The 13,643-nt window shown below is 47.8% G+C and overlaps 1 protein-coding gene across 2 annotated transcripts; it reads right to left on the reverse strand.

Moving 5' to 3' along the window:
* Positions 1–119: 119 nt before the first annotated feature.
* COQ9 (coenzyme Q9) lies at positions 120–13,631 on the reverse strand. 2 transcript variants are annotated; one of them, XM_074968510.1, is made up of 9 exons: positions 12,149–12,233; positions 9,514–9,685; positions 8,758–8,893; positions 8,233–8,375; positions 7,853–7,937; positions 6,755–6,859; positions 3,584–3,739; positions 2,711–2,764; positions 120–908 (listed from the first exon to the last, which is right to left on the reverse strand). In XM_074968510.1, exons 1-9 carry the CDS (start codon positions 12,216–12,218, stop codon positions 873–875), a joined length of 957 nt encoding a protein of 318 aa, XP_074824611.1. In that variant the 5' UTR covers positions 12,219–12,233; the 3' UTR covers positions 120–872. The 2 variants fall into 2 exon arrangements, with proteins under 2 accessions (XP_074824611.1, XP_074824610.1); XM_074968509.1 differs by lacking the exon at positions 12,149–12,233 and adding an exon at positions 13,519–13,631 and having other exon boundaries at positions 122–908.
* Between the last annotated feature and the right edge of the window lie 12 nt (positions 13,632–13,643).

Below are 13,643 nucleotides of genomic sequence, written 5' to 3' on the forward strand. Positions count from 1 at the left end.
GGACCAGCCCCCGGTGCTGGAGCTGGCCAAGCCAGGCACGCAGTGAAGGAGCCCTAGAGTAACACCACACAGGAACCCACTTTAAATAGGACTTTTTTAATTCTTTACAGACTCGTTTCTAACTAATTTACAAGCGAGTCAGCCGGCTGCCATGGCCGGAGCCCAGCAGCAGGGTGGATCACACATTCAGACGCAGGCTTTACGGCTACAGGCACTAGCGGGTATCCGCAAATGGCTGGTTGGGGGCTGTCGGTATGCCCAACCTCCGAACCCCTTATTACCATGTTTGATTGCATTACTCCCCTAAGAAAGAAATCCAGGAATGCATTCGCACAGGTAAAAACCGTGAAAGGCTATCCCAGTGACAGCCTTCCAAAGAGCACCATCTAATAACGCCAACTGGCCCCTGCTGTGAGGTCTCTTCCTGAAAGTGTCATTTCCAGCAGTGACATGAAAACATGATGTCCACTCGGGGTTCAAGGCACACATGGTCTATGTGTTATGGAGGACTGGGGCAGTGCAAGTGAAAGATGTCATTGGGGGCTGGCCTAATTCAGTTCAATCAACCTTTCGTCACAATTGTCTAATAATGCACTAATCTGTGTTTTTACTACACCAGGGCTACTAGGAAAGTCTAATCAAAATAGGGAACACAAACAGGAAGCCTGGTCTTAAGTTATTTACAAATCCCAGTAAATACAGATGCTTGTGCCATTCTGCTAGACAGGCTTCTGCGGTGGGGAAAATTTTAACAGTGCTGGGGATGTTCATTGTTGTGATGGCTCCATGTTCTTGTGCGCACTGGGATTCTGCCTTCAATCTTCTTACAGGCAAAGGGCATGGCACAGACTTTCAGTTCCGTCTCTTCCTCTTCACCGCCGCTGGTTCAGTCCCGCCAGATTCTTTATCTGTTGCACACCAAGCGAATGGAACAGAAATGACAAGAAGATGAAAGTAATTAACACCAGTGGTACATGAATGTTCAGTGTGGCTACATGTAGCTGTTCCTTCCAAGTGTTTGGGAATCTGTCTCTGCGGGAAGGGACTAGGCAGATTTCAGGCAGACCGGGATTACAGAAAAAACTCCCAGATATTGCATGCTCACCACCAGAGCAATCTAACCTAACTGTTCTCTGGAATTACATCCATCATCTCCTCTCTTGCCCTGGTGTCAGCCTTCTCTCCAGCCAATGAGGGCTGCGTGTGGCTCCCTCTACAGCACAATCAACATCACTTCCTGAATTGGCTAGAGGTGTCCTTGGAAAGCAATACAAACCCCTTTTCCTAACTCTCCAGGGTCTTAGTGCCCCTGTGTAGCAACTCCAGCCTTGGGACGAACAATCGCAGCACCTGGACTTGGACTCCTCCCATCGTTGACATGTGCTGCTTTTGAACTACTGAACTTGTCCTTTTCCTTTTAAATGACCCCTTTAACCTCCTTTAATCTCTCCCTCTTTGTGAGTAATGTAACGGATGGTAAAATGATGCCCCGATACACTAAATCTTCAACAATGGGATGTGCCTTGACAGCTGGTGCCAGCAGGATTAATCTACAGTGATGAGATTCGCAGTGTGGCAGCAGTAACTCTCATATAGCATGCAGATTTCTTGTGGCTGAGGATCCTAGAGTCCTTTCAACAAATGGCAGGAAAAACCCTAACGGTCTGAGGCGACAGGTGACCAGTCTAGGAGGGTGGGATTAATCCTTAACTGCAACAATAGTAAAAATTGTTCCCAAGTAATGCTCCAGTCTTAAACATGAAGAAAAGCTTATTTCTATTAGTGGGAAGATAGTTTTGTTGCATGTGTAATCTGTGTTGTAGAGAAATTCAGTACAGAAACACAGTGCTGACAGCATTTGCTTGCTAAAATAACGGTATACTATCTATTTATTTAGCACCCTTTCATCCCAAAGGAAATCAAAGCAGTTTATCAGTTATAAACAGGCACAGGGGAAACACTTCATATATCACAGACCGGCTACCACCTCTGTGGTGGAACACAGCTTCTTTTTAGTGAAAGAAGAGGATACTGTATCCAAATGAAATTGTGGAAGTCATTTAATCCAGAACATAATCCCCCGACTAGCAGTTTGGTCAGGACACTGGCACAAGCACCTTGATTCTCATAATAAGTGCACCATTGGCTATTTAGTCATCACAAGTGGTCAGGAACTTGGTTTTACATCTTAGCTGAGCACAGACCTCTTCAGCAGCACAGTATCTCCTACCATAAAACTGGAGCAGGGGTTCAGGACTGACTCAGAGGGAAATGCACCCCCTACTGTTTAACCAAATACTATTACAGGCAGCACCTGGGTTTTCCTAAAAGTCCCTAATTTGGTCACTGACCAGGAAAGACATTACAAGGGAAAAAGACTGATAAATTCTTTATTCTGACACCTCTTCCTCTCCTCCTTCCTGGCCCCTAATCCTCAAACATCCAACCTGTATTTTGGCACTGTATTGTGAGTTCTTTCATAGGGAAATGAGCAGACCATTTAAATACTTCTTCCCCAGAAAAAACATTTCAAGATGCTCGTGACTTGAAGCTCCACCAGTAAAGAAGCTACTACCTCCTTGATAGAAATACCTCAAGAGACACTCTCTCAGCTGGGTTCTAAACTTGGGATGAAGAAGAAACTAGTATCAAGTCTGGATGAGGAATAGAAACAACCCTCTTTAGATGCTCTGCTTTCAACACTACTTACAGTGACTGCAGCTCCCATTAGGCCCTGGACGAGTGCTTCTCCTGTTGACTGTACCTAGGCAATACAAGAACACACTGTTGCTTTCTGCTGATTTTAAACTTGTATAGGCTCATAGGAGAGGTTTACACACATGTAGCTCTTTGCAAGCACGGTGTTGCCGTGATGGAGGTGTTTGTATGCACCCAGTGATGCAGAAAAGTGACATCCAAGCACAGGTTCAGAGTGGAGCACAAGGGAGCCGACACGCACAACCAGTACATAGGCCAAGTGGTGACACACACGGACTAATATACTAACACCATAACACAGGAATGGTTCAAAAGCAGAGGAGGGACTCGCCTGGAAGTCTCCCAGTAACGTTATCTAAGTGGGCCAGTCTAGCATCAAAGTGACTAAATGTAACTATTTTGCTGGATTTACATGGAGAGGCATACACATGTAATTCACTGCCTATGTGATTTATACACATTTATTGTTATTGTGCGAACAGTGCACATGGCTCGCCTGTCAGTATATTTTCTGTGTGTGTGGACTGGCTGGTTTGTGCCTAGGTGCTTGTTCTGCATTAGCACTGAACCATGTCCAGCTGCACACACATCACCTGTGTTAGGCTATGTGTATGTCTGCACTGAAATCATGGGGTGTGATTACAGTTTGAGAGGCCGAGGCAGCATGGGCTATACAAGCCTGTGTGGAACCCTGGGTAATTACTCAGGCAGCTAGCGTGCACTTAAACCCATGCTGCTGCAGCTTCACGGTCCACTACACAAGCTAGCCAGAGTACAGATAGCTTGGGTATGTCTGCTCAAGCTGCAACAAACCCATGAATGCAGTATCGACAGGCCCTATGTTCCCTAAACTATATAGTGTTACCTGTTTAGCTGTATGACCCATCTTCATGGCATCAGCTATTCTGTTTTCCAGGAAGCGCCAAGTCTCTTCAAAGTCAGGAGACGAGTCCTGCATCATCACCACCTCAGTGGTGTTGTAGATGCCAGCTAGCACTGTCCGACGAGTGTACCAATTAATCTGCAAGGACATGAATCATGAGTAAGGCTAACATTTTGTCAGAGATATTTTTAGTAAAAGTCATGGACAGGTCACAGGCAATAAACAAAAATTCACAGAAGCTTGTGACCTGTCTCTGACTTTTGGAGGGGTCCCCCCACCAGGGCGGGGGCTGGGAGCTGCAAGAGGGCTGGCTGGGAGTTCCAGCCCCAGGGCAGAAAATGTCACGGAGGTCTCCGGAAGTCACGGATTCCGTGATCTCCGTGACATAATCATACCTTTAATCATGAGACACAAGGTTAAGCACTGTCCAGTAAAATGCAGATCTCATAAGCTGACCTGGGAAGGGGAGAGGTAGAACAGAGGTAATCTCTCTCAAGTTACCAGCTGGGCAGTGATTGATCCAGGGTGAAAGGACAGCTTAGCAGACAAGACAGATTGAAATCAATGGAAGTTAGAACCCTAAATACCTTTGTGGCTCTGGGCCTTAAATTATTATGAATGCACAAATTGTGCTTATGCAGTAGGCCACCACCCTCTGACACTGCAGCTGCTCTCCTGGCACCAAACTGATATCACAATTACAGTGACCACCTGGTTCTGAGCAAGAGAGAGGGAGAAAAAGCAGCGTGTAGAAAATTGCTGACCAAAAGTTACACCACCACTACCTACTTCAGAGTGCAAATAGGTTGCTGCAGGGGTTAGGAAGGAATCCAGCCTCACCCTATTCTGTGCTGCCCAATCAGCAAGATGCATCGTGGAAGACTTCACCTTTCCGTAAGGCATTTGTATCAGCCAATGTGAAGTTAATAGCCTGATGCAGCATAACAAAGCCTATATTCAGAACCAATCCCCAGCTGTGAGCTGTTAGGGATTCAGACATGTATAAAGAGTACTGATACCACACGCTGAATCATTACATTGCGCTAGCTATGCCATAAGATGCATTAATACGGGCTATACCTGAAACCCTCCAGTTTGTCCAACCCCACTTGAATAATTCCCATGCCAAGCAAAAAGAAATTGTAAAGGGATTCTTACTTTTCAACTTTGTTTGCTTTCGTGATTAAAAACCCCAAGTTGCAGCAGAGATAGGAGCAGTGGTGGTCGCTCCATTCACAATTAAAAGCACAAGAAAAAACAGCGGACTTGAGTTGCAAAAACAAGTTAGAAATTGGCAAAATATTGGTTGGATAGAATGTCCTTCTACCAGCTACACCAGAAACTTGCAAACCTTTACCCTCCACATAGCCACTTGCAAACCAGTTTGTCTCAGACGCATCCCATTCTTTGCCCTTGCTCCTCTGCTGCTTCAAAGCATGCACCACAGGAATCCCCTGTGCAAAGGTAGGTGACGGAGAGCTCCATTTGTGTTCAAGATGGCCTTACTGCAAGTGACTGAGCTAACGCCTTCCTAGGGAAACAGGGAATGGGATCAGCTTCCCAGGTCCCCACAGACAACTTGGTGACTCCCTCAGAAGTAGTGATGAATAGACAGAGAATGCGAAAGAGAGGTTCTTCCATTTCAAAGGTGCCGGGGAGACTTTCAGAAACAGCTCAGTTTAGGCCAGCCTCTGAAATGTCATCAATGACTTTCAGACTCCATAAGGGACTTAGATTTCCTGGTGTGATCAACTCCTTTCAGCTGCTTTCTGGTTTATTTCTTTAATTTTTCTGTCATCTTATTTATTTTCCATTGCAGTAGCTATTTTATACATAACTGAAGTTTATTAAAGTAGTTTGTTAAGATGGCTCATTTAGCTTTCCTCACTGATGTCTACATAAATTAAAATAATTTATTAATTGCTTTAATTAAGGTTATAATTTACTTTGCTTTTATTTCTTGCCAGAAAGATGAAGGCTTTAATAAGCTACTGGTATTTTATGTTTAGCTGCTTTGAAGGGTTTTGAGGAGAATCTGCACATGCTATCATCAATGGTGGAGACAGCAGCCTGAACAGAAACATTTCTTTTAAGCTGGTGAACATTTGGATCAACTTTTCTGTCCCTGAGTTACACTCATATAAAATCTCAAATTGTGTTTGGGTCTAAAAAAAAAAAAAAAAAGAACATTGTTATAACAAAGTCTAAGAGAGCGACACCTTTTAGTCTATGCCTAATTACAGCCAGTTATAAAGACACAGGGAACAATTTTCAAAAGCACATAAGTTACATAAGAGATGATTACTCCTGGGAGAATTCTGCGCCACTGCGCAATGCAGAATTTTGCAGAAATTAACGTTGTGTGCACAGAATTTCCTTTCCCCCACAGAAATGGGCTGCAATGCTTCTGGCCGCCACTAGGGGCCACTGGACCCAGCAGAGCCCAGCTCACACACAGAAGACACTGCAGGGGAAAAGGGGAGGAGCTCCACAGGGAGAGTGGGGGAGGGCTTGTGTGTGTCTGGCCCCCCAGCTGGGCTCTGGAGGGGAAGGGGTTGGAGAAACAGGAACTGGGTTGTCATACGGGTTTCTTTAACTCTACTCCTGGGAGAATGTGTGTGTGTGTCTGTATTATTACAGACATACTTGCTGGCAGGTATTTTGAAATAAGTTACCAAAATAACTTGAAATTGGTGTGATTATGTAGTGTTGTTTTGACAAATAAAATTTGCAGAATTTTGCAGAACTTTTAAATATTGTGTGCACAATTTTTAAGTTTTGGTGCAGAATGCCTCCAGGAGTAGATGATGTTCCATTTTCAACAGTGACTTAAAAGCCTAAGTTTCATTGAAAGTCAATGGGCTGAAGAGCCAGATTGTAAAGGTATTTAGGAACCTTGAGATGCAGGTAGGCTTTTGAAAAATCCCACTAGGTGCCTAAGTCCCACAGACTTTCAACAGAACTTAGGCTCCTAAGTCACTGTTGAAAATGGGAACTTACGCGTTCTGAAAATTTTGTCCTTACTCAATTCTACAACAAGGATAAAGGCTTTGCTCTTAAACAGACATGATTGCAATGCACACTTCAATCCTTCATGTTGCTATGCAATGCTAAAAGGTATGACTAGTCTGTTTGCATGGCGCCAGGACTTACATCGGTGGACTGATCTCCTGCATAGTGCCACATATCGTCCACCATGCTAGTGAGGAGGTTTAGGCTGGAAGGGATGTTGTGTGGTAGCAGCAAAATGCTTACAGCCTGAGAAGGAAGGAGACAGACAAGTGGAGAGAAGCACACAGCATTAAAACAAACCAACACACAATCTTTTGCATGCATTGATTTTTTTTTCCATGTTGCTATTGTTCTGTCTCCACCTCGAGCAAGAGGCATTCCCAGTCCCATTCAGCTAGCAATGGTCTCTTTTATGTCACTCTCCTTGAGTAACAGGGCCATTATGAATCCTATTGGTGCTCTCTTTCTTGCAAGAAAGAAACACTCCCACCCTCCTGTGGGAGGCCTCCATCTTCCTTCACAACACAACTAATATATTAACACTATTATCTTCCTTCTCTCTGTTGGGAAAAACGGGATGAAGCTATCCAATCCAGCAGTGATGCTTCTAGATCAGCTGGTAGCTACTGAAGCTATGTTCACCCGCACTGGAAGTGAGCACCTCACCTTAATACACCGCCGAGTCTTCTGGCCCAAGGAGGGAAGAGGCTAAATCCAAGAATTAAGCTTGGATGTTCAGCAAAGCAGCATCAAGTTCCAACAAGCTCATCAATCTACCTTAGTTTGTGTTTTTGAAGGTTTACCTTAGTGTTTTTGAAGGTTTATCATTAGCATACTGGAGATGCAATATAGTGAAATAAGCACCACTTCACCATTTCCAAGCATCAGATGAGCAGAATGCAACAGACCCCAGGACCAGTGCTACAGGGAACCTGTCTTGCAATTTGAGTGCAGGAGCAATCCAGCACAGAGACTGAACTCCCCTTGGAGCTCCAGAATGGAAGGGGTGCATCATGAGATGTTTGCGATTTTGGGATTGCAAGAAAAGACACCATCAATCTCTGCAGCCAGCTGTTACCCTCCAAGGACATCCCCCTAGGTCCTGAAGGAACTATCTAGCGTGGGTTTCATACACAGCTTTGGACTGGTCTGATGGACAGATTAAAGAACACATATGCTAGGGAATCCAGAGGCTTCAGGGACATAATTAAAAAGAAAATCTGCAGGTCCATTTTGTACCTGGGGCCATTTCTCAATGTATGGGATAAGCATCCTCAGTCTGGCTTCCACAGCATCTCTCAGGAACTGGTCTGTCTTCTTTTTCCTGGAAGAAGAAAAACCATACACCTATCTGCTAAAGATTCGACTTTGAATTTTCATTTTTAAAGTTTTAACCTCCATCCAAACTTAGCAGATGACGTGCATCCTTCCCGTCTCCTAACTATGGCTCATCTATACAAGCGCATGTTTGTATGGCTGGATTCATTTGTACATGAATAATTTTTCTTCTGACGCACCTATGTCACTGGACAGTACTTTTGTCTTACCCCCTGGTGCCTGTGCACCTAAAAGAGATATGTTTCTGCATACAGTTAGTAACTACAACACATGATACTCACTCTGCCTGGCCCAGCTGCACCAGCTTTTGCTGTTCCTCCAGCAGATTAGAGAGCTCAGAGTTGCACTGGGACACAAAGTGCAGTATCAGCTCACTGCCGTCATTGTGAAACATCCCTGCTGCAGCAACAGAGAGGCCCAGAGACTGTGGGATGGAAGGAGAAAGACTCAGTCGGTCACTAAGTGCTGAACAGGCACCACGTAGGGAATGCTGTTTGATATTTGATTTGGTACAAGACATCACATGAATTCAAAACAGAATGAAGTTACTTTATAAAGCTCTTCCTCTACCAACCTCTTCCCAGACCCTTCTGTGCCCCTGTTGCTCCACACTGCATCTAACGTTGACATTACCTTCTAGTGAGTGTATAAAGTGGGTCAGTTCTGCCCTGCTTTATAGGCAGGACCAACCCTATGGATTTCCATAAGGTTGCTCAAGTGTAAGGGAAGAGTTTGGCCCTGGGTCTCTTTGAACTGCATCTCTCTCTAATTTCTTACATGCTCTTGGTCTCTCCTGCCCCACATACCTTGGCTCCCTCTGCAATGGCATCTGCTGTCCACCCGTGAGTAGGCACAAACTCCAGCGACGCTGTCAGGATTCGGCGCTGCAGCTGCTCTTCACTCTCATAGTCCTCAGATTCCTCACCACCCTGATCAGTGTAACTACAAGAAGGTGTCATTATAGTGAGGGAATTCTACCCTCACATATCACAAACCAGGACACATCATCCTATTCTTGTGTCACCACTGGCAGGTGTTCTCTTGAGTCAGATACACACTGGGTTGTGCTTTGCTTTATGGTTCTGCTCTTTTAATACAAATCCCCCCGTCTCTCTAAAATCCTTCCTGTCTCTGGGGAAAATGATCCTTAAATTAACCACAGTTCATGTAGGGGCAAGAGGAGAAAAGGAGGGCTGGACCTAGATGGGTACCTGGTGACTGCCCAGTTTTGAATATTGCTTGTGTAACTGTAAATTGTTTTGTCACAGGCCTTGTATTTAGCATATAAGGCAACCATAACTGCCAAGTTTACAAAAATCTAAAACTGAAGCATGTGCTATGCAAAAACAAGAGAAATTCCTGCTTGGAAGCTGTTCCTATTCTGCCTCTCTGATGGCCAAGAGAACTTGCATTTTATCAGAGCAAAACAGAACGCCAAACTCAGAAGTACCAAGTTCTGGATTAAACCTGGAATTCATGATTTTTGAGTGGGTTCTCCATTTGGCAAAAGGCTATCTCTAATCCCTTTATCAGCAGGTGCTGGTACTGGCTATGTAGGTTACCTGTGATGTGAGCGCTGGGGCTCCTGGTCAGGCTGGTCACCTGGTGGGTGTGATTCAAAACGTTGCTGGGAGGAAGATGGTGGCGGCTCCTGTTTCTGTTCATCTGAGACTCTCCTCAGCAGAGCTGAGGCATGGAAGGCACGCTGGGCTGGGTACAATGGGCATCTGACCACTGAAATGGAAACCACAAGAGTCACTGGTCTCTGTTAAAGGAGAGTGAGGAGGAACCAGGGGTGAATGAGAACAGAAACAGAGATTGGTGCAACTAGTTTTTTCCTCCAGAAAAAATGTCCATATTTGTGTGCTTGAAATAAAGGGAAGATGTTCTGTGGTAGGAAAAAAAATCCTGCAGTTTGTGATCTTCTTCCAAACAGCAGAGGATTTCACAACCTTGCACTGGAAGCCAAACAAACACTGACTGGAGGCCACCACAGCATGACTTGCCTCCTCTTTCTTTCCATGCTAAAACCAGTAAGGAAAAGAAAGTAAAGAGCCAGTGAACTTACAATAAAGAGCTCGACTGGGTAGTGCTTATGACTGACAGACTAACCAAATCCTGACAATGCTACACTTAGACTAGGGCATTTAATTTTAAAGTGACCTGTTCAAAGACAAAATGCTACTGTAATTTGGCTATCACATAATAATTGTTTTTCTTTAGCCAAACGGAGTTATTTTTTTAAAATTTAATGTGTGTATATGTATATTCTGTGTCCTTCCCAAAGGGGCATGCTGCTGATCTGACACAGACTGCACTTTAAAAAATCTGGGTTCATTGACTAAGCAGCTCATCTGACTTGAGACTGTAAATAAAAACTGGCTTCCCCCCTGGTAAATGTCACCCAGTGACAGATGATATGAATGAGTTGGCCAGCTACTTTGCTAAATTCCTTTCTGGGTCTGATCATAGTCATGCCCCAAATTGCACTTTGGAAAGAATGTGCATGGCTTATTATGTATATGCCTGGGGAGGAACTGGCCAAGGAAAGTTATTAAGGAGACTAGTTTTCATTTTCAGCCTCACTACCAAGATATTTAAGTGCAGGCTTTTATTTAAGGCTTTTCCACTGGACACTAATTAAATTTTGTCTTGGCCAGAATGGGGTTTACAGGTTAGTACATTAACACAGTTGCCCGTCTTTGGTTTAGAAAGAACCAGTTCCATAGGGCTTGTCTACACAAATCATTAGTTTGCAGCAAGCTGGGGTGTAAATCTACCACACAGTAGCCAGCTGCGCACTAGCTGTCCCTGTGGATCCTGCTGACATGCACTAACAGTTCCCTAGTGTGCTCTTATCTTCCTCATTTTGAAATGGGAATGAATCAAAGCACAATAAGGAGCTGTTAGTGTGTGTCAGCAGGGTCTGCATGGACACTTGGTACGCAGCAGGCTAGCGTGGGGTAGATTTAAACCCCAGCTTGCCGCAAAGTACGTGCATAGACAAGCCACTGGCTGCACAGTTCAGACACCCTCTAAGCTCTCCCTTAAGTGAAAATACACAATCTGGGACAATTTTACCCATTCCCTTTTTTGGGGGGAGGGGCAGAAAAAGATTAATGGGATGATCTGATAACTCTAAAGGAGATTTTCTTTATGTCCCAAGAGCCAAGAAGTTTTAATAGCAGAATACTCCTTTCAATATCCTTCACCCAGCACTTCCTCTTCCATAACAGGCTCTTATCAACCATCATTTCCACCCCCCACACCTCCCAGTCTCACGCTGTACTACTTGTTATGTCTAGAACTGGCAAACAGCTGTACATAAACTGCAGTCAAACAGGGCTTCCTCATTGTTCATACCACTTCATCACCACTGTCTGAGCCACTCCACTCCAGTTAACCCAAAACTTGCTATAGGTCTGGCTTCATTGTATTAGAGACACCAATTTTTCTTCCTTAGAGCATGTGACCTGCTGGTGTTCTTCACCCTTACTGTGCCCTGTGTCCCAATGACACCGCCAGCCGCACATACTACGGTTAGAGTAAAGCTGAGAGGATCTTGCACCCTAACACTAAAGCCAGCACGAAGGGTACACAGCCCGTAAGAGTTCTGGTGTCAGCATGAGACACTGCAGTGAGGCCTCTATGCCACTCCACAGACACAGTGCTAATCTTGCTGTGCTCCTCTTAGTGGTTCGGCTACAGCTGATACACACAGGGCTCAGGATACCGGAATACCAGTTAAACATCTAATTCACTCTAGCCCAGAGGTTCTCAAACTTTTATACTGGTGACCCCTTTTACATAGCAAGCCTCTGAGTGCGACTCCCCCCCCTATAAATTAAAAACCCTTTATTATATATTTAACACCATTATAAATGCTGGAGGCAAAGTGGGGGGCTGGGGTGGCGGCTGACAGCTCACAACCCCCAACTAATAACCTCACAACCCCCCCAGTTTGAGAACTCTAGCATGTGGATTACCGCCTGGTCAGTTATGCATCTGCTTCTCCTTAACACTCATAACGTCTCAATGCCATTTGACCCCCTACCCTGCCCTGATACCCAGAATATACCAAAGCCAAGTGAATGTCTGGTTCCTGGCCCAGTACCAAATGGACCGAAATACTAGCACTGTGCTACTAGCACTCACAGATAACCACTTAAACACAACCACATCAGAGCTTCCGCCTACCTAGCTGATGCGTCTGAGCTCTACTGGCAGCCTGTGATTTGGTTTGCAAGTCCCTAGGGGCAGAGGCCATCGCTTTTAATCTGTGCAGCGTCAAGGGCCATCTTGGTGCTTGGTAAATAAATATGAGTCTAGTTAAATGGAAAACTTCTACGCAGCCTTAACCATGGAGCTGGCAGCACCCCCCAGGGCACACGGCAGGGCACCAATGCCAGCCAGGTGTGTCTGTAAATGGGGCTCCACAATGCCACCCCGCTGGCACCCAGCATCCTCACCCCACTCTCCCCAGCGCCACCCTGCAGCCACCCAGCACCCACCACACTCTCCCCAGTGCCACCCCACTGGCACCCGGCACCCACCCCACTGGCACCCAGCACCCACCCCAATCTCCCCAGCAACAACTGGCACCCACCCCACTCTCCCCAGCGCCACCCTGCAGCCACCCAGCACCCACCCCACTCTCCCCAGCGCCACCCCGCTGGCACCCAGCACCCACCCCGCTGGCACCCAGCACCCACCCCACTCTCCCCAGCAACAACTGGCACCCACCCCACTCTCCCCAGCGCCACCCTGCAGCCACCCAGCACCCACCCCACTCTCCCCAGTGCCACCCCACTGGCACCCAGCACCCACCCCACTCTCCCCAGCGCCACCCTGCTGGCACCCAGCACCCACCCCACTCTCCCCAGCGCCACCCCGCTGGCACCCAGCACCCACCCCACTCTCCCCAGCGCCACCCTGCTGGCACCCAGCACCCACCCCACTCTCCCCAATGGCACCCTGCAGCCACCCAGCACCCACCCCACTCTCCCCAGCGCCACCCTACAGCCACCCAGCACCCACCACACTCTCCCCAGTGCCACCCCACTGGCACCCAGCACCCACCCCAATCTCCCCAGCAACAACTGGCACCCACCCCACTCTCCCCAGCGCCACCCTGCAGCCACCCAGCACCCACCCCACTCTCCCCAGCGCCACCCCGCTGGCACCCAGCACCCACCCCGCTGGCACCCAGCGCCACCCCGCTGGCACCCAGCACCCACCCCACTCTCCCCAGCGCCACCCCGCTGGCACCCAGCACCCACCCCACTCTCCCCAATGGCACCCTGCAGCCACCCGCCCCGCCCTCCCCAGCGCCCTCCCCCCCGGCACCCGCCCCGCCCTGCCCCGCTCCCCCCAGCGCCCTCCCCCGCGCTGGCACACGACACCCGCCCCGCTCTCCCCCCGCCCGCCGGGACACGCAGCTGAGAACAGCGGCCCAGCCGGCCCCGGCCCCGGCCCCGGCCCCCCGGTCACCAGGCCCGGAGCCAGGCGGGCCCCCTCGGTGCCCTTCGCCTCCCCGCCCTCGGGCGGGCCCCGCGCTCGCCCCTCACCCGGCCGGCAGCGCAGCAGCCCCCAGCCCGCGCGCCGCAGGCTCCCCGCAGCCGCCGCCACCGCCGCCATCTTGGAAGCGGGCAAGGCCGGGCCGGGCCGGAGCCGTCAGCGCGGCGCCCAGTGG

The sequence above is a fragment of the Natator depressus genome, chromosome 12, assembly GCF_965152275.1.
Source record: "Natator depressus isolate rNatDep1 chromosome 12, rNatDep2.hap1, whole genome shotgun sequence".
Taxonomy (NCBI): Eukaryota; Metazoa; Chordata; order Testudines; family Cheloniidae; genus Natator; species Natator depressus.

What these genes read in the sequence shown, in the direction of transcription:
- COQ9 (XM_074968510.1), bottom strand. Translation starts at nt 12,218, where the DNA reads ATGGCCTCTGCCCCTAGGGACTTGCAAACCAAATCACAGGCTGCCAGT. An exon ending in ACATTGAGAAATGGCCCCAG is followed by an intron (nt 6,860 to 7,852) that starts GTACAAAATGGA and finishes CTTCCTTCTCAG; the next exon opens with GCTGTAAGCATTTTGCTGCT. An exon ending in CAGGAGATCAGTCCACCGAT is followed by an intron (nt 3,740 to 6,754) that starts GTAAGTCCTGGC and finishes ATGTCCTTGCAG; the next exon opens with ATTAATTGGTACACTCGTCG.